General features: G+C 50.8%; 11 protein-coding genes across 11 annotated transcripts; 5 read left to right on the plus strand and 6 right to left on the minus strand.

The window, feature by feature from the left end:
• Positions 1-185: 185 nt before the first annotated feature.
• Positions 186-4,058, minus strand: PV06_02094 (uncharacterized protein). Its single transcript, XM_016402741.1, has 6 exons — positions 3,592-4,058; positions 3,186-3,531; positions 2,866-3,133; positions 2,552-2,804; positions 2,373-2,495; positions 186-2,319 (listed from the first exon to the last, which is right to left on the minus strand). Exons 1-6 carry the CDS (start codon positions 3,816-3,818, stop codon positions 1,749-1,751), a joined length of 1,788 nt encoding a protein of 595 aa, XP_016266638.1. The 5' UTR covers positions 3,819-4,058; the 3' UTR covers positions 186-1,748.
• On the plus strand, positions 277-1,622 carry PV06_02095 (uncharacterized protein; the record flags this gene model as incomplete). Its single annotated transcript, XM_016402742.1, has 2 exons — positions 277-466; positions 580-1,622. The coding sequence occupies 2 exons, from the start codon at positions 277-279 to the stop codon at positions 1,620-1,622; spliced, it is 1,233 nt and encodes a 410-aa protein (XP_016266639.1).
• A 796-nt stretch (positions 4,059-4,854) lies between the features above and the next one.
• On the plus strand, positions 4,855-8,174 carry PV06_02096 (uncharacterized protein). Its single transcript, XM_016402743.1, has one exon. The coding sequence runs from the start codon at positions 4,934-4,936 to the stop codon at positions 8,075-8,077; it is 3,144 nt and encodes a 1,047-aa protein (XP_016266640.1). The 5' UTR covers positions 4,855-4,933; the 3' UTR covers positions 8,078-8,174.
• On the minus strand, positions 8,118-9,195 carry PV06_02097 (uncharacterized protein). Its single transcript, XM_016402744.1, has one exon. It carries the CDS (start codon positions 9,131-9,133, stop codon positions 8,384-8,386), a length of 750 nt encoding a protein of 249 aa, XP_016266641.1. The 5' UTR covers positions 9,134-9,195; the 3' UTR covers positions 8,118-8,383.
• Positions 9,196-9,330: 135 nt separating this feature from the next.
• PV06_02098 (uncharacterized protein) lies at positions 9,331-11,605 on the plus strand. Its single transcript, XM_016402745.1, has 2 exons — positions 9,331-10,319; positions 10,376-11,605. Exons 1-2 carry the CDS (start codon positions 9,418-9,420, stop codon positions 11,049-11,051), a joined length of 1,578 nt encoding a protein of 525 aa, XP_016266642.1. The 5' UTR covers positions 9,331-9,417; the 3' UTR covers positions 11,052-11,605.
• Positions 11,606-12,970: 1,365 nt separating this feature from the next.
• On the minus strand, positions 12,971-13,150 carry PV06_02099 (uncharacterized protein; the record flags this gene model as incomplete). Its single annotated transcript, XM_016402746.1, has 1 exon — positions 12,971-13,150. One exon carries the CDS (start codon positions 13,148-13,150, stop codon positions 12,971-12,973), a length of 180 nt encoding a protein of 59 aa, XP_016266643.1.
• Positions 13,151-13,411: 261 nt separating this feature from the next.
• On the minus strand, positions 13,412-14,026 carry PV06_02100 (uncharacterized protein; the record flags this gene model as incomplete). Its single annotated transcript, XM_016402747.1, has 1 exon — positions 13,412-14,026. The coding sequence occupies one exon, from the start codon at positions 14,024-14,026 to the stop codon at positions 13,412-13,414; it is 615 nt and encodes a 204-aa protein (XP_016266644.1).
• A 1,307-nt stretch (positions 14,027-15,333) lies between these two features.
• PV06_02101 (uncharacterized protein) lies at positions 15,334-16,007 on the plus strand. The gene is made up of 2 exons (XM_016402748.1): positions 15,334-15,666; positions 15,762-16,007. The coding sequence occupies exons 1-2, from the start codon at positions 15,470-15,472 to the stop codon at positions 15,814-15,816; spliced, it is 252 nt and encodes an 83-aa protein (XP_016266645.1). The 5' UTR covers positions 15,334-15,469; the 3' UTR covers positions 15,817-16,007.
• Positions 16,008-16,037: 30 nt separating this feature from the next.
• Positions 16,038-20,216, minus strand: PV06_02102 (uncharacterized protein). The gene has a single exon (XM_016402749.1). The coding sequence runs from the start codon at positions 20,048-20,050 to the stop codon at positions 16,289-16,291; it is 3,762 nt and encodes a 1,253-aa protein (XP_016266646.1). The 5' UTR covers positions 20,051-20,216; the 3' UTR covers positions 16,038-16,288.
• A 580-nt stretch (positions 20,217-20,796) lies between these two features.
• Positions 20,797-23,224, plus strand: PV06_02103 (uncharacterized protein; the record flags this gene model as incomplete). The annotated part of the gene is made up of 2 exons (XM_016402750.1): positions 20,797-20,850; positions 20,905-23,224. 2 exons carry the CDS (start codon positions 20,797-20,799, stop codon positions 23,203-23,205), a joined length of 2,355 nt encoding a protein of 784 aa, XP_016266647.1. The 3' UTR covers positions 23,206-23,224.
• A 25-nt stretch (positions 23,225-23,249) lies between these two features.
• Positions 23,250-25,365, minus strand: PV06_02104 (uncharacterized protein; the record flags this gene model as incomplete). Its single annotated transcript, XM_016402751.1, has 5 exons — positions 23,250-24,369; positions 24,436-24,561; positions 24,606-24,945; positions 24,991-25,008; positions 25,057-25,365. 5 exons carry the CDS (start codon positions 25,363-25,365, stop codon positions 23,504-23,506), a joined length of 1,659 nt encoding a protein of 552 aa, XP_016266648.1. The 3' UTR covers positions 23,250-23,503.
• Between the last annotated feature and the right edge of the window lie 960 nt (positions 25,366-26,325).

Consider the following 26,325-nt stretch of genomic DNA (forward strand, 5'->3'; position numbering starts at 1 on the left):
CTCCGTAACAGATGTTCAAGCCACGTTCAATTCTCGTCTACCAATAGTTCTATCACACTACACCCCCTGTATCACACCTCTCAGCCACGCCCTAATCAGCCCTGGCCAGGCCACATAAGCGCCGGCCAGCCATCCAGCAAGCGAGGGAGCGGGCGAAATGTGTGACCCAGCAAACTACGACTAATTCTACTCCGTACTCCCTGAAAAGAAACGGTGATTGTCTCTTGTTGTTTCAACCGTTTGGTCTTATTCGAGTGAGCCTTTTGTAGAAACACAATGGCACCATTATCTACAGACCTCTTCCGACGCAACTTCAACCCAGATCTCCCATCCCAAGAGTTTTTGAGACAATGGAAAACTCCCGGCGACGTCTTTTCGGTCTTGTTGATCCTCGGTGGTGATGTCGTTCTACGTGCCTTGGCACAACTTTCTGGCTCTGGCATAACCCCCGTGGCATTCTCTTTTGGTATATATAAAAACACCTCCGACTTGCACTCACTTCCTACCAATCTCGATCTCAATCTCTCAAACCCCAAGGATTTGTCAATCTCTATGGGTACTGACAATAAACAACAACAGGATGGGTAGCATACGCCATCACCGCGGTGGTTTCGGCCATCGGAGAGAACAAGTTGATGCCACTTCCCGATTGTGCCTGTAAGGTGATCAATGGCAAGTCGGGCTACGTTCGGGACAACACCAGTTGGATCATCGGCCGTATTGTTCGAGACTTTGAAGCATGGGTTCACCAGGACGTCAAAGTGCATCTCGCCAAGATGATCGATCAGCGCTGGGAGGAGGACAAGCGAAAGGCCAAGGCCAAAACCAGCGGCGGCCCTGGAACAAGAAGCGACGATGTACCACCACCATCCCAAGCCGGTCTCTGTGTGTCGGTGTACAAGGCCGAATTAGCAGCCAAGGGATACCCGGGCTATGATCTCATGTATTGGCTCGGATTTGCGACGGCTTTCGTTCAGTTGGGTATCGCGGCCATCCCTTTTGGCATTCACGGCGACTGGGGTATCTTGTTGATAACCGCGGCGGGTATCCTTCTCTCGTTCGTCTCTGGTTGCCTGCCACAGTGGAAGAAGGAAAAGTGGGCGTGCCGGGAGAAATCGACCAAAACCGTGATCCTGACCCGGGGCAATGGAAGCCAACACGCCATCGTCGTCCTCGGCGACGGTAAAGGCCTGGACCTCGAAGATCTCGCGGCCGGTCAGACCAACGTCGACGTTTCGGCCTCGTGGGTGACCAGGGTTTCCGTCACCGTCCTTGCGGCCCTCTGGATCCTGGTGTTGATCACCGCTGCCGGCCTTTCTAGAGATACTTGGTTTTTGCTGGCTGTCGGCGGCATTGGAATCCTTCAAAACATCTTCGTCGCCGGTTGGAGACGATCCCCCCAGGCTTACGGGATTCCGTTGACCTTTGTGGAGGTCATCGGCAAGACCAAAGCCATGGACACCCTGTTCGCCGTGGAAGAAAAGTACCACCATATCGGCGCGAGCATGAGAGACACATTCTTTCCGGGAAAGCTAAGGGAAAATGAGGTCTGGAGATGGGAAGAGCTTGAAAGTATCGCCAAAGACAAAGATGCTGCAGCAAAGAGAGATTCCAGCAAATAAAGGTAACGTCTGTCTTCTCCGTAAAGAAGAGTAGAAGGATGGTGGACCCAAAGTATTCACACCTAGGGATGGATTATGGTTGGATTCTCTCTTGCTATATGTCGTTCTAGCCTCAACTCGTTCCGATCACCACACATTTCCCTTCGCTTGCTTACCGTGAGTTTGCTCCAATTTCTTGACGTCGATATTCCTCCACACCATGATACAAACCAACAAGAGTGGAATAAACGAAGCTCCGGCAATGACCATCTTCCTCTGCACATCTGCATAAGCTGCGATGATTGCGTCACGAATGGGACTTCCTCTTGGGTATGAGAGCTGAGTGACTAGTGAAGCGTAGATTGAAGGCGCAAGATCTTTACTGCCCTCCGGCAGCTGGTTGTAGAGCTGAGTAGGCAAGATGTTGGTCCAGATACCTCCCGCAATGGCGAGACCAATTGAGGCGCCGATACTGCCAAACATGCCCCACATGGCAAGAGCAACGGCGACTTCTTGATGACTGACCGAGGCCATGACGGCAAGCTGAGCCGTAAGGGCCCAGATGCCGCTGGAAATACCGTTGAACAATTGACACATGACGAGATATCCAACGTGAGAATGTGGTTGACGGAAGTGGATGAGTAGTGCAGTGCCCAGGACGCAGAATGGAATACCTGAGTACGAAATCCACTTGTAGCGACCGGTGTAGCGGATAAGGCTAGAAGAAGTCAACTTTCTGCAGTAATGTAGGATAAGACGGGACCAACTCACAATCCAATAAATGGACCGATGAAAGAAGACATCAGCGAAAATGAGTTTAGCACATAGCCTGAATTGGTAATATTCAGATTGTGTACGACTTGAAGGTAGGAGGAATAATATGCGTCCCAGCAGCTGGGGAGAGCGGGTCAGTGTCAATGATCTCAAAATAGGGCGGGGAATCCACTGACTAGATTGAAATGAACATTATCCCATAGAGCAAGGAGGCTCCAAGAATTGTTGGGTCTTTGAGCAATCTGAATGGGAAGTAGGCCACAGAGGCAAAGTAGCGTTCCCAGACAACGAAGGCAGCGAGACACGCCACTCCAAGCACGATCATGGCGATCACATATCCAGTCTTCCAGCCATTCGGAGCGGTATTGGCAAGGCTGAACGGAAGGAGGAGAAGTGACCACCCGGCTGTGGTGAGAAAGATTCCTACAACTGTCCCAGGAAATATGTTAGCATAAGGAGGTCGTGCAGCTTATCTGACAGAGCGGCTTACCATCAAATTGGACAAAATAATACCGCAAAGACTCCCCGATGGTTCGAGACTTGACCCTTTCAGGCGCGATCCCCAATCTATTTGCCTTACGCTGACTGAGGAAGAAAACGACGACGATTGGAGTGCAGAACCCGACCAGAATAAAGCAAAATGCGCCGAATGCCCATCTGAAGTTCACATGGGTATAGAAAAGGTCTGCAATTCTGGGGCCAGCAAAGTTGGTGGCCAAAAGCGGAGTGGAATTGATAGAGAAAATGATCATCCGGTTCTGAATCACAGTGAGTTCTAGCTCAAGCACATCGGCACCCGGGGAAACCAACCTTGAGAGTTGTCATGTCGGCCAGCATCACGTTGATGACATAACCGAGTCCGATATGACCAACCCAGTAGAAAGTGTGAGCAGCGGCATATGTTTCCACATTCTGGCAAGTTGCTTTCATGATCATGCCGATCACCATGAACAGAAGCATGACGAGGAAGCCTTCACATCGTCCCCAAATATCGATGATTTTTGCGATGGTGAGATTTGCAACACCGCCAAGAATGGTAGCGACGATGCTGACGGTTGAGAGAAGTCCGTGTTCGGAAAATGCCGAGGTCACGTACGGGGTGAGGTTGCCTTGCACTGACTGGAGCAGCTGATCGCTGAAGCTGACGAGATATAGCCTGTACTGCGGTTAGGCTGGTGTAGGCTGGTGTGGAAAAACGTGGACATCACGAACATACAGGACAAACATGAGCATCAACACCTGCTTAGACCAGACGGTGGTGATGACTTCGACTCTCTTCACCCCATCTTGTTTGAGCTGAGAGCTCGAATCCGAGTCGGATTTAAGGTCGTCTGATACCTCATGAACATTCTGAGGATCTTGAGCATACTTTTCCATCTCCCTCTCCACGACAGGGAGAACCTCCCCAGTTGGTTGAGGAGCCGCTGCGGTAATTGTCGCCATTGGGATATCTATAAATCAAGTGTGTAAGGTCTGGGGAATAGTAACACAGGATTCTGTACATGACCGGGAAGGCTATTTATTTTTTGCAACAGCAGGAGCCAGAGCAGGCATTTTCACCTTCGGAACAATGTTGGATGCTTGGGTTGCAGAAAAAATTCCGCGGCCCCGTCCACGAGGTCAGGGTCTATGGGCATTATGCTTCTAGAAGACAGTCTTAGCCATATACTTCGTCTGATGAGCTTGAGTGAGCTAATCAGATGCGTAGATGAGGGTCCCTTGTGTGGGTGGTAGGAGGTAGTTAAGATGATATACCCCTGTTCCTCCTCCGATTCTCGCATTATCTGATGATCGAGATAATCTGATTGCTGGAGATTATCTGATAAAGTGGGCAGCGGTGGGCATCGACGGCTGGGCAAAGAGGACATTTTCTAGCACCAATTTCTGGCAATTGTAACCAGGTGCCGCGTATGACGCTGTCCGATAGCGTCCGATAGCTTAAGCTGTGGGTTGTTTCGGGAAAACGTGCCAGGGAACATGCATAACATTTCACGGTGCCCTGCCCAAGTCTGATAAGTACAACAGGTGGGGGGCAGAATGTGAATCCTGCTATACGTGAAAACCAGGAGACCAGAGAGTGACCAAGCCCGGAAGAACTGTGCTATTGCCATTCTCGTTATCGAGCACGAGAAAAGATGAAAGAGGATAACTTGACTGGTTGGCCGCAAAAGAAGGCGAGCCTGGGTTGGCCAGGCGTACCACCGAGATTCAATTTCGACGAGTGATTCAAGGCATCTGCATCGCAACACTCATGGCAATAAGAATATGGTCATATCGTATTTGGGACGACTTTAGGTATGCAGTAGATACTCTGATATTCACGCTCTCCGTGTTACTGGGAGATGCGAACGGACAAAGGTCCGGATCAATGTTTGACCGACTTGGCACGTTCATCCATAACTTCGCGTATTCGCGAGCAGAAACAAGTCGATATTTCGTGACTTGACAATAACCTGTGGTATGTCATCGCGTTCGTGCGCTGGTGCAAGTACTCAGACCATTGGGAATACAGAGATGAATTCTTTCAAACATGACCTTGGACAGTAAGGTTGGAAATTATGTATTGGCCATGTGGTGTGCCTCAAGTCTTTGCATACCATGGCCCGAACTCGGTTGCAGAAGAAAGAGATTCGGGCCTAGCCAAAGCGAGTCATGACGACGAGAAAACCGACCTTAACGGCATCGACCAAGCATCTGGCATCGAGGATTTACAAGCAGCACGAAATGATCATCTATTCACAACAATCACGCCTTCACGACTTGATCTGTGGTCAACTCGACCAGTCGTCCTGCTCGCCTCATTATCTAGATCACGAAAGTCGTTGCAAACTTACGGATACAATGTATCTGTTCTGTTCAAGCCAGACGCGACGATGGTTGTTATCAGGACCACGGAAAGCTATTTGATTACCTACTCCGTGGAAAGCGACCAGACTGCTCGCGCGCTGCAACAGCAATATGGGTATAGCCAAGCAAAACGTCAAAACGTAATGCGTATTTTTGGGGCAGACGACACTGCTGGCGTCCCTGAAGTCCTCCTCCGGTTCAAGCGGGCTATCAAGATAGACGCTGGTATCAACTCTTTCATCGCGTTGGACTCGGAGATAATCGTGGCTACTGTCAAACCCGCAGCTGTACAGTGCATTCGCTGGGAGGCGCAAAAGGATGGATCACATGCTGTTGCACAGTTGCTGTCCAAGATGGAATGGCTCGACACAAAATCCGGTCTGTCGAGCATGATTCATGACCGCGCAATGAATCTCTCGGTCTGGTTATCTCCTGATGGCCATGCATGTGCAGTCCAAAGAGTCAAACCTCAGTTATCACGAGCTCCATCTTCAGACGACTCCACTCCCTCCTCGCGATCATCAACAACACCTTCGACACGACTGTTTGACGGCTATTGCTTCCACAAGCCGGAAGAATCATCTGCAGCAAAATACGCCAGCATCAACGCCCGCTTCTCACTTATTGCGGTTGCGACCGTTGCTGGAGAGATCATCTGCTACGCTGCCAAAGACTATGTCGGCAATATACCTCTGTCACATACGTTCAAGCCCTCAACATCCCCATCGTCTCGTGGTGCTATAACGTGTTTGACTTGGTCTCCAGATGGATATTGTTTATTCGCGGGCTACGAAAATGGTTGGTCAACTTGGTCTGTTTTTGGGAAAGAGGGTGCATCGACCTTTCACTCGAATCTGTCCCATGCCGAGTCTAACGACGAGAGCTTACTCCTTTCTGTTCAAAGAGCAAATTGGATCAGTAGCGGAGCTGAAATTCTCCTGACGACGCCGAATGACGACCGGATATGGAAGCTTGAAATGTCTCGCAGCGCAGCCATGGGCTGTTTCTCATGCGCCAATCTTGTCCGTGCGCTCCTCCAAACACCAAAGGAATTGACAGTATATCGAGGCCATGAGCTTCCAGACTTGACGTCTATCTCGAACGAAGCATCCCTGTGGCACCACGCTCCGTACCCGCCAGTATATCTGCACAATCAATGGCCCATCAAATCGTGCGTCATCTCGCAAGATGGCAGATATGTCGCCATCGCCGGCCGTCGAGGTCTTGCTCATTATAGCTTGCAGAGCGGACGTTGGAAAACGTTCTCCGACCTTGCCGTCGAAAGCTCATTCGCAGTCCGCGGAGGCATGTGCTGGTTCAATCACATCCTTGCCGTGGCCACAGAAAACGCAACCGGGTACGATTTGCGTTTGTACTCCCGCGACCTTGACCTAGGACGGACACCACTCCACAGTGAGGCTTTCTCGATGCCAATTGTGTTCGTGGGTCCCTCGGGCGAAGACTCGTTGCTTGTATACACCTATGAAAATATCCTCTACCATTATATCCTCAACATTACTGATCGAGGCGCCCAACTTGTCCAGGTTGGGCAGATAGCCTTCCACGGCATCGTCAGAGCACCCAGCCGAGTGCGCTCTGTCAGTTGGGTCGTACCAGACAGCCAGCTACGCAATGGTGACCCTTCGCGCGACGTCGAGTATGCCTCTGTACTCTTCCTCGTGGATGATAAACTGGTTTTGTTGCAGTCGTCACGGAACGAGAAGGATGAATTGAAATACGACATGCGTGTCGTCGCTCAGCACGTAGAGTATTACATCCTCATGCGCGATCAGATCTATTTCAACTTCACCGGCACGGAAGAGTCTGCGCCTCCAACCCCTTCGCCAGGCTCAGCGTTTACGATGCAGAGTCAACATCATTACTCGCTGAGGGACTCTCTTTGGATATTTAGTGGCGAAGAACTCAGGCTATGGCCCGACGTACGTGACCTGCTATATCACGCGGCGGAAGGTGACCTTGGTACATCAGCACTCTTGTCCATGTCTGTTGATTTCTACCCCCTGTCGATCCTATTGACAAAGGGCGTGGTGTTAGGCATCGAGTCTGAACTGCTGCAACGCCGGGATGTCAATTTTGCACAATTTAGGTCAGGGATACGCACACAGCTTTTCCTGCCTTACATTCTTCGCCACCAGTTGTGCGAAGAACACGATACAGCAGCGGCTTTTGGTCTGGCGAACCAGTACCAAAATTTGTCATATTTCCCGCATGCCCTGGAGATCTTGCTGCACCACGTTCTTGACGATGAGGTCGACAGAACTAGAAAGGCCAAAGTGGAGGAAGACGACGACTCGCCAGGCCCTCTACCTGCGGTTCTGTCCTTCTTGCAACTCGTCCTCTCCCCCACGACGTACCTCTCCACCGTTGTTCAGTGTATTCGAAAAACGGAGCTGAGTTCGTGGAGGACATTGTTCGCCCACCTCCCGCCACCGCTTACCCTCTTCGAGCAAGCCCTCGAACTCGAAGATTTGAAGACTGCGAGTGGATACCTGATCGTCCTGCAAGGCTTGGAGGAGGACGATGAGCCTGATAGCTATGATACTCAAAAGTTCGAGGACAACGTCATTCGGCTCATGAAGTTGGCGCGGCAAAAATCCGACTTCGAGTTGTGTTCGGACCTGGCCAGATTCATGATCGGGGTCGATCCCCGTGGCGGTGCTTTACGGAGAGTCATTGCTGGCGTGGGATTCACCAACAAACAAAGCCATCTGAGTCCGCACTTGATGATATCGCAGGACAAGAAGTCGAGCAACAATAGCTCACCGGGCAGCGGGTCGAGGTTGAGTCCAGTGAGTGGCGGAGACTATTTTTCGTCAACTCCCGGAGGCTATTAGATGTATATAGAGAAAGAAAAGAGATTGAAAAAAGTCATTGGTGAGTCTCAAAAATTCTGGCATTGGAGCGTATACGTCAATTGTCCATAGTGAAAATAGTCCCATATGTGTATTCATACGTGAGTCAATCCCTTCCACCGAGGCATGGAGTATTTGTTTTTGGACTTTACCGTCTCTCAATGGGTTCTGCTTCGAACAGCATATCTTTACATGTGTCAAATTTTTCTTTTTTGCGCTTTCCGAACCTCATGCGTTCTTTTTATACAGTAAAAGTAAAACAAGAGCTAGCATGTCGTGGCAAGCTCCTTACAACCTCCTAACATTCGGACTCCTTGTGCCTCCAAACTTCAGCCTCGTGCTGTCCGTCACCTTTGCAATAAGCGGTTTGATCATTCTTCCCTCCGTACCCAGCAGCGCCTTCTGGAAGGCATCCCTTCCAGGCCCGAAGCCTCTCAGAACGATTTCAATCCCGGCTCCGCCGTACTGCGCACCGGGTCTCCTGATATCGGCCAGAGTCTGCATGGGGTTCTGCGTCATTTTCTTGCCGCCTACGCGCCACTGCTTTTCCACCATCTTGCGGAAGGTGTACGCCGCCAGCTGGAAACAGGCGTCGTACGTGGCTCTCTGGGCGTGTCGCAGTCCGATGCTCCCACAAGACAGACTCAGAATGGGATTGTGGGAAGGGTCGGTGAATGTGATGTGCATGTTGTGCTTGTGCGCGTACACGTGGATGTGGTACGGTTCGTCGACGTGGAGTCGGGCGCTCGGTCGAGTGGCCGCTTCGTCTCGTGCTGACCGGGCCAGGTTGCGGATTATGGTGTCGGAGCTGGGACTTTGGGACTGATCGACACTCCGGAGGGCGTCGCTGAACAACTTGTCGGCGCTCTCAGGCTCAGGTTCGGTTCGGTCGACGACGAATCCCCTCCGTGGTGAGAGGGGAGTTGCTCCTTCAGCATATCTCTGGACAGTCGTTGCAAAAGGCCGTCGAATGGGAGCCGTAGAAAGATATGATAGTCGACATGTCCGGCACATCGAGGAGAGGAGCGGTTGAGCCATGTCTACAGGCTCGTGTATGTGTCGGTACTGAGCTTCAACGGAATACCACAACTGATCTCGCGCGTCCAGGTTGAGTAGCCAGAGTACCTGGAGGTACCGAAAAGAAAGATTGAGAAGGGAACCGTGGTTGGAAAGTTAGCCGAGGGCCGATCTCAATTAGTTTTCTCCGGTCATCTTCTTCTCCATCAATGCCGCCGCAGCTCGACAAGAGTCTTTTTTTCCTTTTCTCAACTCGGCCCCTTGATTCCTTTCTGTGCCGTGAGTTGTTTTTGTATTTTAGAGGCATGATCGCAGCGCGCCGTGCACCAGTTCATGGTGTCCGTCATTATGTGACAGCGACATCGTCCATCGCCTCGTTGCGAGCAGCACAACTTGGCAGAACAGCAGCCTACAGAAGATTAACGGCGGCGACCACCGACACATCCTCATCTCCTCTGAGTTCCTCTATACATCTCACACCTTTCTCTCCTCGACTCACAGTCCCCTCTCAATCTCTCCTAAGATCTCTACATACTTCACGAGCCCTATACCAACAGCCACAACCGAAAGAAGAAGCCAAGCAAGAAGTCAGGGATCCTCCGCGGGACGAAAAGCCCAAGGAAGAAGCCAAAGCCAGTGGCGAAGAACAGAAAGAGGGAGAGGAGAAACAAAACAAGGACGAGAAATCGGAAAAGGACGACAAAACACCGCCACCTCCGCCACCACCTCATGGAGACAAGACACCATGGCAAGTCTTTACCGAAACCCTCCGAACCGAGTTCAAAGCCTCCAAGGAATGGAACGAGTCGACCAAACAATTATCCGGTTCAGTGCAACAGTTCACCGAATCCGATGCAGTACGAAGAGCCAGAGAAGCGTCAGAGGCTGCTTCCAAGGGTACTTCGCAGGTCATCAAAGGCGCAGGTCGCGCCATTGGACAGGGTGCAGCATGGACATGGGATTCCAAGGTAGTCCAAGGTGTTCGATCCGGTGTGAATGCGACTGGCCGTGGGATTGAGAAAGCGACTCGCCCCATCCGAGAAACCAAGGCCTTCAAAGATATCTCCGAAGCTATCGACGACGGCAGTAGTTCGAGATATGGAGGCTGGGTTGAGAAAGAAGAACGGCGCAAGAAGCGAGAGGCTCAACTCCTGAAAGAAGCGCAATCTGGTAAAAAACCTGTGGAAGAAATGGTCGAGGATCCAAAGTAAGTGAAGTGCAGAGATGGTAATCTTTGAGTATTACTAACATTTTCCTCTCTAGTGCTGGAACCAACATTACCGTTCACAAAGACTCGGCCTGGAAGGAGTCATGGAACAGCTTCAAGGAAAATTCCAAAATGATGCAAGGTTTGTTCAATATGAAACAAACATATGAAGAGTCGGAGAATCCTTTCATCTCAACAGCCCGGTCAATATCAGATCGAGTTGCAGGCTTTTTCGCCGAAAATGAGACTGCGATGGTGATCAAGAAATTCCGAGAGATTGATCCCAACTTCCAACTAGAGCCATTCTTGCGAGATTTGCGGGAATTCATGCTCCCTGAGGTCCTCGATGCATACGTCAAGGGTGATGTTGAGACACTCAAGGTCTGGCTATCGGCGGCGCAATTCCAGGTCTATTCTGCTCTGATGGAACAGTACACCAAGGCTGGACTTAAGTCGGACGGACGGATACTTGACATCAGACACGTCGACATCCTAAATGCCAGGTTACTCGAGCCAGGCGACATTCCAGTGTTTATCATCACATGCCGGACACAAGAGGTTCACGTCTACCGAAACCAAAAAACGAACGAACTTGCTGCTGGTATGGAGGATAAGGTCCAACTGGTCACATATGCCATTGGTATGACCAGATTACCCGAAGAAGTCAACAATCCCGAGACCAGAGGATGGAGAATGATTGAATTGCAAAAGGCTGCACGTGATTATTACTGATCACGATATCAGCAAACAACTTGTTCATGTCTCCTCGGAAATGGGAAAAAAAACCCTGTACCAGCATCTTTCAGCGAGCATAATGGAGATGGGGGGGCCATCCGCTCCTTGTGTTTCTTTTCAAAACTTTTGCAGCGATCATTCCCATCTCGATCTCTGTCTTGTGTAATTTATTCTTGTCAAAAAGGGAAAAAAGAAAATAGGAGGAGGCGGCACGGGCATTGGAGCCACTGGCTTGTACTCGTGCTTGAATGAAGGTGTACTATTTGTACAGCAGTGAAGATTGCTGGGTTTTTGTATAATGGCCTGCATGACCTCGTCCGGATGCATTGAGTTCGAGCAATATATCGGGGGGGTTGGGGGTTTAGCTCGAGTCGATCAGATTCATTGATAGGGAAATTGAGATGAATATGGACAGAGGCGAGAAAGAAGGAGAAGAAGAAGGGCTGCTAACTTGTCCAGCCCTTTCTTTCGGTGGGGGTGTGATGAAGGAAAAGCAGAAGAAAATAATTCTACTCTTGAAATGAATACTTGTGTACGAGTATGAAACCTGGTCCCTTTTGCAGTTTCCGTGTACAAGTAACTGTACAAAGCCTTTTTTTTCAATCGTGGCTTCACATTACACGTACAGACAGTAAGTATACTGTCAATTATCAGGGACTGCAATTTATTATTAGTCTTCCCCAGCCGAAAGCTAGCCAATGGAAAAATGAGGGCCGTTTGCGCTTCTTGTCATCGTTCAGTGACGGTGTGCCGCATGAACACCACACGCTTTGTTTGGAGGTCTTTCTCGGGGTACGTTCATTCCCAGGGAGTCGACTCTCTGCAGGGCGAAGAGGAAGGGGAAAAAAAGGAGGCCCGCTTCGTTACAATCACCAACCCCCTTCGAGATTGTCGGGCTGGATTGTCAGTAGACTTGCTTGGGCCTCTCCCGGTGAAGGGGGCAGGTCCCCTCGTTCCCTGTTGAGCCGTCATCCTCCCTCTACCCCTTGAGCTTGTCCAAAGTGTAGGCGATTTTGGACCCGATCGAGGCGAGGCGAGCCCCCAAGTCCGCACTGGCGGCGGTACCATCAGGCGGCGGGACCGACGGATCCGTCCCAGGTTGCACGCTCTCGCGGCTTTCGATCCCCCGCGCGGCAGGGTCCGATCCCAGGCACGATGCTCCGATCCTGCCGACTCTCCACCCCGTGGTGACTCTCACGCGCCGACTGCAAATGTATTGGAAACCTGGATCCCGGTCCAGAAGGGGTCGACGGTGGCTCACGTTGGACGTCGGCACGGCTCGCAACCCGGTGCGTCCACTTTCGGGGTGGACTCGATAGGTCTGGCCGACAGGATCGAGTTTGACACTGTCATCCAAGGCAGCACCCGGCCGCTCGGTGGTGACGTTCGTCTTCGGGACCCCAAACTCTCCTCCGACCGATCGCAGACCGACGTGCTGCGGTCGGAGGTGTCACCTTCGATACAGTTCCCACCGACGATGACAAAGGCCGCGGTCTGCGGAGAATCGCAGAGGTGCCGTGTCCAGTCTTTCACTCGGATGTCCACCGGAATCGAACGCTCCTTGTTCCCGTGTAAAAAAGCTGGCGAGAAATCCGTCGTTCCCCATGCCGGTCGTGCCCAGTCTTTCCAGGACGACGCAGACGAGATCCGCCATGTCCGATCGATTTGTTTTGTGTTCTTTCCAAGCGGACACGATATCCTGTGGGTCGGTACTTCGCAGAGCCTGCGCGAAGCGGTTCCCCCAAACCGTATCCTGCCACCGTGGGCACGTACATTACAGTACAGGCTGGACTGTATCCAAAAGGAGCAATTGTTTCAGACTGATGCGTCGTGCATTTCCAGTACAATGGCTGATTTCAACTCCAAGCTCCAGAGACAAGACGTCCGGATTCGCTCGGCCAGGGTTCAACCTCCATTTATCCAAGATGCTCTGCTTCCACGTCGTCTCGGGTAACCTTTTTCTGCGTTCCAACGACAGATACCGTTAACATCTTTGAAATTGATAGGCCAGCACTCCTAGTGTCCATTCTCCAATACGCTTTGGCAGTACCCAGCCTTCCCATCCTGTTCCCAAAGCGCCTCTCGAAGTCGTCCATGGTGAAGGAACAAGAGGCGTTGTCTCTGAAAGCTATTCCAATCAAAAGGAGGTCGTCCCTTTTCATGAAATTTCTCCCATTGGGTTGTCCGATGCGCGACGATACGTCGGGTAGATCGGAGAAGCTATACCAGTGACAGAGTGTGGAACTCGGGATAAGCTCGTTGGCCACAGTATCGGCTCGAACGATCGCACCCTTTGAGACATTATACTGTCTGATTAAAGCCGAGGAATGGTCTGAAGGAATCGGCCAGACTGGGCCCTAGATATCGGCAAAATCCTCGATCCTGCTGAGGATATATAGGCCCGATGATTCTGTCATAGGCTGGCCAATTTGAAGCTCTTTGGGAGAATATCCTTGGAATGTCCAAACGAGATTTCGGTCGAGGAAATTATGAAGACAGGCAAGCCGTCTCAATGTGCAATTGACATGGAGCCCGTTGCTATCCAGTCCCTGGACGGTGATGATAGGCATGTCCTTTTGGAGATGATTCAGATCAAAGCGCGACCCATGTGAAACGACGTACGAGACGAGACTGAGATCAAGTACAGTCGCTGTCATTCTACACAATGCTGGAACCGCTTCCGGTGATAACTCTGGAGCTGGAGTCTGTAGGAATTGGAAGACCTTTGAAAATGATACGTGCATATGCTCCCAGGCACAATGAACCATAGATTCGAATGTCCTAACTCGGGTATGGTTCACGTCGACAGCGAAAACCTCCATGTCAGACCTGAGAGTTTGACCAAATTCCTGCGGAATTCGAACGACTTCTGCGACCGGTTTGTTCGGATGCTTTACCAGGAAATTGAAGCTGTCATGGCTAAAATCAGCTGTCTTTAACGCCTCAAGAGATTCTATCGCTTGGCATATCATGAGATAACTCTTCAGAGGCTCACCAGGAATTGTTGATTCTCATTCCAACCAGGGCCCGCGTAGCCACGAGACTCAGACGTAAGATTCCGACTATCCTCAAGCGCCGACTGTAATTTCCTGGCCACGGCTTGCTTTCTCTGGTCAAGAGGGCTACTCGAAACCTGCTGGTCGTGCAGGCTGTATGAGCCCCGACACCGAGAGAACTCGGAGGCCTCTATCACTGTCTCTTCCAAAGATTTGATTTTGGAACGGAATGATCGCGGATTGACAATATGCAGATCATCATCGTAGTCCTTCAGATCGACCTGAGAAGTTTAGGGCTGGGTGGCATATTTCGGAGGCGATAACGGCCGACCATCATCTAGTTCCAACTCTGGCGGAGTATCAAAGTCGGTAGGATAAGTTCTTATAGGGCTAGAATTGAAGTCTGGGCTTAGGGGTGATTCTGGATCCATCGCGAGGCTTGCTGTCCGAATGACGTGAACGGTCTCCTTCCGCCTCACAGTTATAGTCGGCGAGGGTTGTACCGTCCTCGAGCTGTCTTCCAGCCCATATGAGCCGCTGTACGTCAATATCAAGCCCGCTTCGTGATGCCAACTTCTCTTTTGACTTTCTTGATGGTTTCAGTTGCCTCCAAATCACGCTCGAGATTAGCTCATGTAACGCATTCCAACTTCCTCGACTTTGCTCACGGGTCCACGACCATGCCTGAAAGCAAGCTTCACAGACGTAAACTCCTCAATTCGTGAAACGCGTAGGCAACTCGAGCGGTGTGTCGTGATTTGTTGTTCGGCTTCCTACAGTTGATGCCTTGTTTTTCATTCTGTTCCAGCAGTTTGTGAATACTCTCCATCATCTATTTCAGCTGCATCCAGAGGATGGCAAGCTGCGCCCACGCCGAGCCGGGGAATACATGTTGCCGCTATTAGTGTTTGGTCTTCGACACCTACTGTACTAGAAACGGCCAAATGGAAAGTTGCAATCGTCTCTTGTTGTTCATTGGCGAAATGTGAATTGACTAGACATCAGCCGACAGCATCAAAACCATGGGGTGTCAATTTTCCGTGTCTGCATAGGTGAAGGGGCAATTGATAACGTGTGTAGACGCTGGGAGTACTGTACATTCTTAAAAGGATGTAGATCCATCATGCTCGTACATACTCTCGTACTATTACGAGAATCTGATGAGGACAGAGATGTACTGAGTGATGACGGAAGTTTTGATTTTCGACGTCATCGTTCCGCGGTCATGTCGAAAAGTTGTAATAAGCCAGGCATCAGTATTTCATACAAACTGTAGGTATTATATCTAATTAGATCCTCTTCTTCGTCTTGACCTTTCATAACCTTGATTCTCCCCGACAAAGATACCCTACCCAACCGGCACTTTCTTCTCTGCGGTCTGAATACACTGTACAATCATATTCAAAAGAAAAACACAATATGCCTCTCGTCGTCCCAGGTATCAACTCCAAGGACTCATCCTCGACAGACTCGTGGATGACCAAACTCATGGGCAAAAAACTGTCCGACTCCTCCTCCTCCGACGCTTCGAGTTTCGCCAAAAAGGATCTACCACAAAACCATCGCATCGTCGATCACGAAGGTGGTATGATGACAATGGATCATAATCCTGATAGGTAACAAACAACCCTTCACCACACCACACACCTTACTTACTCAACCTATACAATAACTTTGGTCAAAAGACTAATCTATTTTTTGTCATCACCAGACTAAACATTCATGTCGACAAGGATGGCACGGTCAGAAAAGTGACTCACGGTTGAAAAAAAAATCCATATACCATCGTATCGGATAACAAGGAATATGGATTATGGACATATTGACCCTCAAAGTATCAAGTAAAATATGTATCCCATGCTCCGTGGAATGCGATGAAAAGACATACATGCACACGAGATTAAATGAATATGATTTTCTTCGACGTCTATTACAATATACACACTTACACTTCAAGACTTTATTGCTTCGTAAACATTGTTGACTTGGTACCTCAATATTTTGTAACATCTGGTAATACTAATACCAATACTAGAGAGTACTGACTCGGTAGGGCAGTCTATCATCACCCCTACTGCTACGACCTAGATACTTCCATATAGATGTAATACTCCCAGTTCAATCCATCAATCCATATTTCTTCTTTCGCCAGCAATGGGGGGCTAATATCTTCAATCCATCTAAACCCCCTCTCAGCTCCTTTTTCCAGTCGATTATCCAAATACCCGTCCACAATTTCTACGCCTCCTTCAAAGCTCTAAGGGCTCTCTGCATCCCATTCAGTCTTTCTCTCTCCCTCACCACCATGGCCGAAGCCAACCTCTTGACCTCTTCTTTCCCCCAACTCTCTCTCCACGTAGTCCAACCTGCGAGTTCACTAACCACGACTTCCTGTGTATATCTCAATTCTCTCCCCAACATGTCAACTTCAATTTCATTCTTTGCAATCTTCTTTTCTACATCCCTCTTTGCTTTGGCCTTGCTTTCCTCACTCCCAGGGAAATTGATACCACCGAGGACGCCCTTCCTGACCACCTGGCCATTGGCCAAGTTCAACCTTCCCTTGTCAATACTCTTCTGTAACGTGCCGATCCGTTCAATAAGTTGACCAGGTCGAAGCAATGCACCTTGCACCGCCGCAATCGTACTGTGGAAGCTGCTCATGCTCAAAACATAACTTGCCAATGGATTCGATGCGTTCTCCGTGTGCATCTGACTCGCCACACGGATGAATGTATCGACGTGGATCCTGGGCAAAGTCGTCGCCGGTGTCCCCATGGACGCAAATGCCACAGCGCACAAACTCAAACTCTCGGCCAAATCTGCCTGCGCTTGGACATACAAGTGTCCCCGTCGGACAATGGCACGGGTACTGTTGTTCACACGACGGACCATTTCGCGAGAATGCGAGATAAGATTGTCCACGGCAAGAACATCGCCATGGTTGGTGAGTGGCTCGTAATCATCGCTGATCTTTTCCTGCACGAGCTCGGCCTTGAGGCGTGCACGCTCGGCCATCTGGTCCGGAAGCATGTCGGGCACGAGGAAAAACTCCCAGAGCATTTCGTGCGTGGAGAAAGTCGGGTGATTCATGAGGATCTTGAGGAATCGGTCGAGATGAGTTTGGGCGTCGTACAGAACGGCACGGGAAGGGCGTGAGTGAAGTTGAAATGGACTACGGAAATTCGAGGCGAGAACCGTGGGCATGTAGGAGGCCGGGTGATCCATCGAAAGCCATTTGGCAAGGTTTTCAAAGTCCTGGAGAGCTCGGCGACTCGTGGTAATGGTGTAGGTCGTGCTTGACACAGCCGGATTCGGTGCGCCAGACTTCAAGATGTACCGCGTTGAGCCATCCTCGACAAAGAAAGACCGGACTATGGATGTTATACGGCCGGTCATGTCTGCCACATTTGAAGGTGAAAAGAGGGTTAGATCGTCGATGCGATTTCGCACCTCGTCATCTTTGGCCAATTCGACAGCCGTCAAACCTCTTGCTTCGCGGAGATGTGTGTCTATTCTCGAGTCGCCAAGAAATATGCGCACCATATCAATCCGGCCATATTTGCTTGCAAGCATCAAAGGAGTAAACTTCTTGTCATTCATGGCATTCACATCGACCTCGCAGTATTGAAGTAAGCGCTGCATTATTGTTGCATCATTGACGATATGAAGCAAGGAGTTGCCCTTGTTGTCAGTGTGGTCTTCCAACCGTAATGGACCGTCGTCACCCTGGGCCTGCTTCGCGGCTATAAGAGCTTCAGAAACCATATTGCTATATTCGTTATGGTCGTACGTTCGACAAATCGCAAAGAGAGGTGTATGTCCGATTTTATCTTTTTGTCGCCAGGGTAGCACATTGGCAAGTCTTTTGATCAAGCTAGGGGTGTTAAAGATATAGTGGGCCACACTGCGCCCTCGAGAATCTTTGACGGCGAGGTATTCCCTGAAGCGTGTCTCGTTGGTATTCTGCTCGGCAAAATCGAGAAGAATATTGACCAGCTCAGTATTCGCACCTTGGACTGCTGCACTGAGTAGGGTTGCTCCATCTTGAGTGGTATCGTCGAGGATGTCTTCCGTCCCGTAATGTTCGTGAAGACTTAACAGATACAGTAAGGATTGTGGCTGTTGACTTTCCACGGCCATCATAAGCACAGAATTACCAACTCCGTCTTGCGTTTGTGCCAGGCTTTGAACAGATGTATCCCCTTCGATACCACTGAGACTGGTCTCAATTGTAGCAGCTCTAGACGAGAGTGAAAAGGCTGAAGATATCGACATGCTCCTAGCCGCCATCTTGACTTTTTTCTTCTGTTTGGGCGTAGACAGACTTCTCTCCGCGGCTTGAAATGGAAAGACATGTGCTAGGCCACCTTCACTAGAGTTTGTCCGTGAAAGAGAATCCCGAGGAGTCGAAACTGCGGACAGTGTCGTCTTTCTTGAAAGCGAGAGCTCGATAGGTTCATCCATAAAGTCATCGGTGAGGATGGCTGATTCTTCAAAGACAGACTTCACGTCTTCAACCCTGCCGTCCTTGACCGCGTTCCAGAGCATCTGGTTTTGTTTAGATGCCTTGCGTAAGCCACCTGCATCTCGTGCGAGATAGGTCAAGACGGCCTCCAGTGTACTCAACGAGTATCCTATTTCGCCACTTTCGACATCATCGATGTAGATGAAGCGCTGCATGTATGCCAGTCTGGCCTGGAGATGTCTTACGGAAGACCGGATGACAACAAGGAGTAGAAGGGACACCAGGATATCAGCATTGATTGTCATCGCTGCCGCTCGCTTTTCTTCATCCGTGATGCCTTGTTCAGAGACCACCCTCTGAGTTTCAAGCAGAGTATCGAGCATTTCTTGAGGACTGCTGGCAACTCCCATCTTGCGAAAGACAGCAACTCCGCGGTTTATTCTGCCTATTAAATCCCGCTTGCCTTTTTGTCCATCTTCAATTGCAATTCCAACTTGAGAGACGTCCAGGCAATCCATCTGGCGCATTCGTCGGTCGAGTTCTTGATCTTGAGCTTTGTAAAAGGCGCACAATCGTGGGAACAGCAGTTGATCGTGAACATACTCTGCCACGTATCTCTCAATCAGTCGCTCAACGTCGGGACCAGTCAAGTCGGTGGTAGCGCCGAGATACGACAGCTGCTGCTTGTCGACATCCTGGAACAAATCAATTGCGGCCGTAACTGCTGTCTCCAGTGCTCGACGCATCAAATCTTCCTCGTCCTCGAAGTACGCTGCGGAATTAAAGGGCAGTTTAAGAGAGCCGTTGGACTTGATCGAGCCGTTTTCCGAAGTCTGGGTTACGCCATCTAGAGAACCTAAAGTTGGGCTGCGTGATGGGGGTGGAGGCAACGGCTTGCCCAGCTCTTTGCCAAACTCATTAAACAACCTCTCTAAGCCAGGTTGCATTTGTCGCGCGATCATGGGAAAGCTATTGAGCAACTCGTTGAACGTCTTGATGTCTTTCTTCCTCGGGGTTGGCTCGGCCGAGGACGAAGTCGCGGATGGCGGAGGAAGCAGTTTACTCTGTCCGATGATGGCTGGTTTGATAGGTAATGCCTCGAAGACCCCAGTCAGAGGTTTGCTGATATAATAAACAAGCCATTGCTGCATTTCAGTCCCTGAAGAATAGTATAACAAATCGGTCAAAAGTGTAGCCTGGGTCAACTGTTTGAACCCCTTATTCGTATACACGATATTCTCTTTCAATATCACAGACCTCCCATTGACCGTGGCGTAAGTTTTCGCTTTCCCACGGTTATCACGGACATTTCCCTCTTTCCCTGCCGTCGGGGGAGTGATGCGCAGGATGTGACTCCCCAGGAAGTCCTCATCGTCAGCCTGGTCCGCATAGCGCTTGTTCGTCTCACGGTCCTGGCCGTATAGAAGCGACTCGGTGGTAGGTACGAGTAGGACATAATTCTGCGATGCTAGAGCATGCCCTAGCACACTACTCTGAAAGAGCGCGCGCAGAAAAGGATTCAGGACGGGCATCCAGGCACGATGCGCCTTGGTGTTGGGATGTAGGTCATCGAGGCGTCATCAGGGAGGCATATGAGTTGACGAACTTCGTCGAGAACAGAGTCGTGAAGAGAAGATAACACAGTATACTATGGGAAAGGGATGCGATTGTGTTGAGCTTAGAATTGGTGAGAGTAAGATGGTATGAGTGTTTGAAGGAATGCCACATGCCTAGAAAGGATGAACATCCAGGCTCCTCCAATTTCTTCCCCAGTATTTCGCTTACACCCGGCAATGTCCTTGGCATCGAAGTACCTGGGAACCGGTACCCCGTACAACACTCCAATACAAGAGCCGTCTGATCAGGGAATCACGGCTTTGTCCGGATTAATACTCTATACATAGGGGAGCCATTGCCAAATGTGTTGTTTAGTGAATTTCCTGGTAAGAAAGTGCCTCTGGTGGGCGAAGCTGTCAGATCCTTCGGTGCGAGCGGGAGAGAAATGTAAGAAACTTTGAGAATAGCACCACGATATCTAGCACCGACTTTGCACGCATTTTCTATTGACAGGGAATAAAATTGAACCCATATCAAGGTTGATCTTACCAACATCATCAGGCCTTGAAAAATTCTCCTGTCCAAGCACAGGCATAATATGCTGAGAAAGATGCACTCGAGTCATTTTCTGCGCTAACAATTCAGTCGCGAGTCATGCAACTATTTACTTTTTCGGGCTTCAAAAGTTCCCTACATATTTCTCTCTTCACTGAACTCAAGAATGGCTCCAGGCGGACACCGTCGAACGACCTTAAGTCAAGGTCTAGACCGAGAGGTATACCTATCCCACACTTTTGTATCTATCCCCAGCTCTAACCCCTCATCCCAGGTCTACCAAGTTGTGCGCAAAATTCTCGACGAGCGCAGCCAGTACGGTGATTCCGATACCCGCCTCTCCTTCTCGACTATCTACGACGATATTAAGAGGTCGAACTCGAGCCTCAATCGCAAGCCAAAAAAGTTGCTGGAAGACAGTATTGAACGAGTTCTCGATACTATACAACAAGATGCAAAGGATGACTCAGACGAGTTCATGCCCGTTGAAACACCCGCCGAAGCACAGAGCCTCAAAGTCTCCAGTGGACTCAATCGGTCAATCGTAGGCGCATGGTCAAAGTCCAATGAAGGCCTTCAGTCGCCCAAGCGTACGACTGACTCCGACGGTACTCCCATGGAGACAACAATCTCCAAGCGTTTAACAAATGGCGAACCGCCCGCCAAACGTCGCAAGGCTCGCGATGTTCCCCGAGATACCATCGACCATACTGCGCCTACATACATAAACTTGGCCAGCTTGGGAGGCGTGGACAATGTGATACAGCAATTCGAAGACCTCCTTGTCCTTCCAATGACTCGTCCCGAGATATACACATCCAGCAAGGTACAGCCCCCGCGAGGCGTCCTCATCCACGGCCCTCCTGGCTGCGGGAAAACCATGATCGCCAATGCCTTCGCCGCCGAACTCGGAGTGAACTTCATCTCGATATCTGCACCCTCAATAGTCTCAGGCATGTCAGGAGAATCCGAAAAGGCACTGCGTGAGCACTTTGAAGAAGCAAAACGTTGCGCACCATGCTTGATCTTCATCGACGAGATCGACGCCATCACCCCAAAGCGAGAATCCGCCCAGCGTGAAATGGAGAAGCGAATCGTCGCTCAACTCCTGACCTGCATGGACGACCTTGCTCTCGCAAAGACCGACGGTAAGCCCGTCATTGTTCTCGCGGCAACAAACCGTCCGGACGCTCTTGACCCAGCCCTCCGGCGGGGTGGCCGGTTCGACAAGGAAATCAACATGACTGTACCCAGTGAACCTGTTCGCGAACAGATTCTCCGTGCATTGACCCGTGAAACCAATCTTTCCTCCGACGTCGATTTCTCTCTCCTCGCCAAACGCACGCCGGGCTTCGTCGGTGCAGATCTGAACGACCTCGTCTCCACCGCCGGCGCCGCCGCCATCAAAAGGCAATTGAACTTGATCAAAGCCCATGCCGAGTCCTCCTCGATGGCCGTCGACATGCCCGTCGATCATCCAGACTCGAACATCTCGCCTGTGCTGGCGTCCTTGAGGCGTCTCATCAAGTACACCTCTACCACAGCCACCTACCCTCGGCCAGCCGCACCTCTTGCATCAACAGAAGCAACCACCACTGCTACTGCTTCTTCCAACCCCCACCACCCGAATCCCAACGGCGAAGGCGAGGACGAGTCCGTCGTACACGTGACAATGAGCGACTTCCTCACCGCCCTGCCCAAGATCCAACCGTCCGCGTTGCGAGAAGGCTTCGCCACCGTTCCGAGCACGACTTTCGCGTCCATCGGCGCCCTGTCGCGCCACATCTCGGAGCTCGACATGACGGTGATATCCCCCATCCTCACCCCAGCCAAGTACGCCAACCTCGGCATCACCCCGTCGTCCGGCACGCTCCTCTGGGGCCCCCCCGGTTGCGGCAAGACGCTCCTCGCCAAGGCGTGCGCCAACAGCTCCCACGCCAACTTCATCTCGGTCAAGGGCCCCGAGCTGCTCAACAAGTACGTGGGCGAGTCGGAGCGCGCCGTGCGCCAGGTCTTTGCCCGCGCCCGCTCGAGCGTGCCCGTCATCATCTTCTTCGACGAGCTCGACGCCCTGGCGCCCCGCCGCGACGGCACCAGCTCCGAGGCCAGCGCCCGCGTCACAAACACCCTGCTGGCCGAGCTCGACGGCGTCGGCTCCGACCGCGACGGCATCTACGTCGTCGCCGCCACCAATCGCCCCGACATGATCGACCCGGCCATGCTGCGGCCCGGCAGGCTCGAGACTCTCCTCTTCGTGGGCCTGCCCGACGCCGAGGGCCGCGTCGACATCTTGCGCACCCTGTGCCGCAAGATCCCAAACTTTGCCTTTGACGACGACGTCGCCACCGTCGCCCGACTGTGCGAGGGCTTCAGCGGTGCCGATCTAAAGGCCTTGTTGCAGCGCGCCGGTCTCATGGCCATCAGCCGCTGCACCGCCCTAGGCCTGCCTCCAGAGGACATCACGCTGACTACGGCCGACTTCCAGAGGGCCATGGCCGAAGTTAGGCCCAGTGTCGGAGTTGACGACTACGAACGCTACACGATCTTACAAAAGGAGTTTGGCGTTTCGACCTGATAAACACTCAGCTGGCCAGAATATAGAACAGAGAATATAGCCCATGACCATAAAAGGCACTTAAATAATATTTGAGTCTGATAGTGTAAACCTCGAGAAACGCACAGTCGTGCGCAATAATGCCATCCTGAAAGACCAAGAGTGAACGTTATGCCAATAGAAGCACCTAAGAGCCGCAAAACACCTTCATTACTGCGACCCTGGTCCCATTAACTCCGACCTTCGATGAATCCAAGCCCAATTTAATCATATTCCAACATCATGATCGGGCAAAACTAATGCCCCCGTTCCTTTCCGTTCAGAATACTGGGAATCGAAAGCTTTCGTTGCTCGTTCTTGCACTCTCCACTGAGCTCCGGCGACTTGAAGAATTTGACTGGGACCGCCTCTTTTGCAGCTTTCTAGGCTTCTTGGAGATGGTGACACGTGGGTTCTCTGGCCAAAGTCCAAACTCCTTCACATCCGGTCCTTTCTCTAATGTGCCAGCAGGGAGCACTTCGAAACCGGAATTGACTTTCCGTGTCCGGGTATTGACAATCGAGACTGAGCTTGTCTGAGATGTGGGTGAAGTACAGGTGGAGCTGATTGAAGAGTTGGGCGTGTGCTTGGAAGACTGGGAGGCAGTCTCGCTTCCTTTTGAGGATGGCGGTAACTTGGCATCGAGCCTTGCCTGAGTTTTGTTTGTCCAAGCAGACGGGGGAGGCTTGGATGTCGGTAGCGACTCGACGAATGCTCTGAATGGAACAGCCTTGGGACCTTCCATTCTCTCAACTCGTCGAGACAGCTGTTTGCCCAAATTCATCTCCGCTGTACCACGTTGCCAGGCCCTGACTTGGCTCGACACAATATCGACAGAGTCGCCATCATCGCTATCTGAGGCAGATGATGCGAGAGGTGACATCAAAGCAAGATCTGTATTACGTCGACGAGACCTAGGCAGTAATTGTCCACTTTCTGCAGCGTGAAATCTCCGATGGGCTTCCATGCGCTCGAGGGCGTTCGCTTCAGACACCGCTTCGCGTCCGGGGTGTCTAGGCAGGTCTTTGTGTCGATTGCCGATGACAAACTTGCGTCCACTATTGGAACTTTGATTTGCGGTCGGACGCAGGTACATCTTTGAAGGAGAATTATCCAATCTCGGGCGAGTGGTGTTCGAATCGCGATCTGTGTAACACGGTTAACAACATTTAAAGCTAATTTGAAAATGTACAAAGCCAGATTCTGTCATACCCGGCTCCCTCGCAAGATCTGATCGAAGGTAAGGTCCTTGATGATTGATGACAAACTTCTTGCTCTTACTTCGAGAATCAGAGCCTCCATCGACTTTCGTAATTGGATCTCTCAGTGGCTGCCGTTCTTGACATTGTCAGTGAATACAAAAATGAGAGCCACGACCATACCATTTGGAGAGACCAGTTCACTCTCTTCGGTCCTTGGCTGCGCATTCGAAGACGACGACGGTGTGTATTTTGGCGGATTGCAAGGATGCAGACTTGCAACTGATCCATGCTTTCGGGGCGAGTAGCAACGAAGAGGAGTGTTTGTTCGCGAATTCCAAACTCCTTCGACCTCTGGATCTTCTAGCAGTGCACGTATTCCGAAAGGTATGTCATGGCTTTTCCTGGCCGAGAGACTTATTTCTGCCCTTTCAGCTTCTGCTTCGGTAGCCTTTCTCTCGAGCATGAGGTTTTTCCTCCAGTTTCGCACCCTTACACAGATTGCCATCACGACAAGTATGACCTAGGGTGGTCAGTCGGAAAGGATTAAGTCGATCGGCAAACGCACTAATAGAACACCTAAAACCTGGACATGGGTCAGTATTGTTACAAGGTCATGGGGATGAAGACTCACCACACAAAGTCTTGCCCATGTTGGCCATTCCACAAAGAAGACCGCACCCGGATCCAGGACGTGGTCTCGGTCCATACTGCGAGAGTAACATATGGGAGGATTGCTAGGGACCAGGAAAGATGAGGTAGCAGAGTCCCATTTCCGAAGAGCAACGAAGACGAACAGCAAAGAAACGATAGAACAGCTTCTGATCCGGTCAAGCGGTGGTAATGATGGGCTGGTGGGAGGCTCGAGCTTGCTGGGGACCACGAGAGTAATGACTGCGATGTTGCTAGAATTGGTCAATGGAGATAGCACTTGCCTGAGCATGTCGTATAGTCGTAGTAATGCCATCTTAGCACTTTCCTTCTATTGTTGTCCAAAAAAGATGAATTGCAAACGAAGTCACAGTGACAATTTCGAGGTGAAGCAGGGCAGGTTAACAATCTTGCATGGGAAGGTGCTTGCATCTGCACAGGAATTTCTGTACTGCCGCACCGCATGAATCTGCAGTATGCCGAAGCCTTGCCTGGGTATCCAGACATAAACAAGTACAGTTGCGATCTTTTGCAAAGTGTTTCGGTTAGTATGAGTCTGCTGAAGTTGGCGATTGTACTCCCGATATGTGCAGATTGTCACTTAGTCAACCCACCGATAAACATTACTCGCGTTCTGCCGGCGAAGGACTAGGAGCGCAACAGACGACGGCAGCTCCTATGGATTTGTGTATTTTTTTTCTTTGAATAACTGTCGCGGATGGATGCATCAACGTGGTCCGACATGTCGGTAGTCCTGGAGACGAATCGGACTTGACTGGTTCGCAAGACAATGCATTGAAACACAGCCTCGCAGCCCGTCAGCCTCGATGAATGTACCAGTCGATCAGTTGCTAGGCACATGGATAGCGTGACAACTGTCGACGATTTCCATCTCATTCAATCTTCAACGTCACGAATGTGGAATTGTCGGGGCGCAAACAAAGACGGCACCAACGGCAAGGACGGAATAAGAATCTTGGATAGGGGTTGGCGATGGGCCAAATGCGGAGGATGGACAACGGTCGAAAAGCGCCAAAGTTCAATGAGATCTACAGCATGATGAAATGCGTACTGGTCGAACTGGGCTTGGATGAATCATCAGGGTCTATCGGGACTCTGGACATTCCACGAGGAGTAGTTCCCTCGCAGTCTCGTCTGTTGTACCTTGCATGCGACATAGCCCGACTCTTTCTGGAATGCGAGGACAGCTGACAGGGCGTTGACAAAGCCAGGGAAAGCGACTTTATTGGAT

Source organism: Exophiala oligosperma (assembly GCF_000835515.1).
Source record: "Exophiala oligosperma strain CBS 72588 unplaced genomic scaffold supercont1.2, whole genome shotgun sequence".
NCBI classification, from domain to species: Eukaryota; Fungi; Ascomycota; class Eurotiomycetes; order Chaetothyriales; family Herpotrichiellaceae; genus Exophiala; species Exophiala oligosperma.

What these genes read in the sequence shown, in the direction of transcription:
- PV06_02094 (XM_016402741.1), bottom strand. Translation starts at nt 3,818, where the DNA reads ATGGCGACAATTACCGCAGCGGCTCCTCAACCAACTGGGGAGGTTCTC. An exon ending in TTGATGCTCATGTTTGTCCT is followed by an intron (nt 3,532 to 3,591) that starts GTATGTTCGTGA and finishes ACCGCAGTACAG; the next exon opens with GCTATATCTCGTCAGCTTCA. An exon ending in ATAATGTTCATTTCAATCTA is followed by an intron (nt 2,496 to 2,551) that starts GTCAGTGGATTC and finishes CGCTCTCCCCAG; the next exon opens with CTGCTGGGACGCATATTATT.
- PV06_02096 (XM_016402743.1), top strand. Translation starts at nt 4,934, where the DNA reads ATGTATTGGCCATGTGGTGTGCCTCAAGTCTTTGCATACCATGGCCCG.
- PV06_02097 (XM_016402744.1), bottom strand. Translation starts at nt 9,133, where the DNA reads ATGGCTCAACCGCTCCTCTCCTCGATGTGCCGGACATGTCGACTATCA.
- PV06_02098 (XM_016402745.1), top strand. Translation starts at nt 9,418, where the DNA reads ATGATCGCAGCGCGCCGTGCACCAGTTCATGGTGTCCGTCATTATGTG. An exon ending in GAAATGGTCGAGGATCCAAA is followed by an intron (nt 10,320 to 10,375) that starts GTAAGTGAAGTG and finishes TTTCCTCTCTAG; the next exon opens with TGCTGGAACCAACATTACCG.
- PV06_02101 (XM_016402748.1), top strand. Translation starts at nt 15,470, where the DNA reads ATGCCTCTCGTCGTCCCAGGTATCAACTCCAAGGACTCATCCTCGACA. An exon ending in ATGGATCATAATCCTGATAG is followed by an intron (nt 15,667 to 15,761) that starts GTAACAAACAAC and finishes TGTCATCACCAG; the next exon opens with ACTAAACATTCATGTCGACA.
- PV06_02102 (XM_016402749.1), bottom strand. Translation starts at nt 20,050, where the DNA reads ATGCCCGTCCTGAATCCTTTTCTGCGCGCGCTCTTTCAGAGTAGTGTG.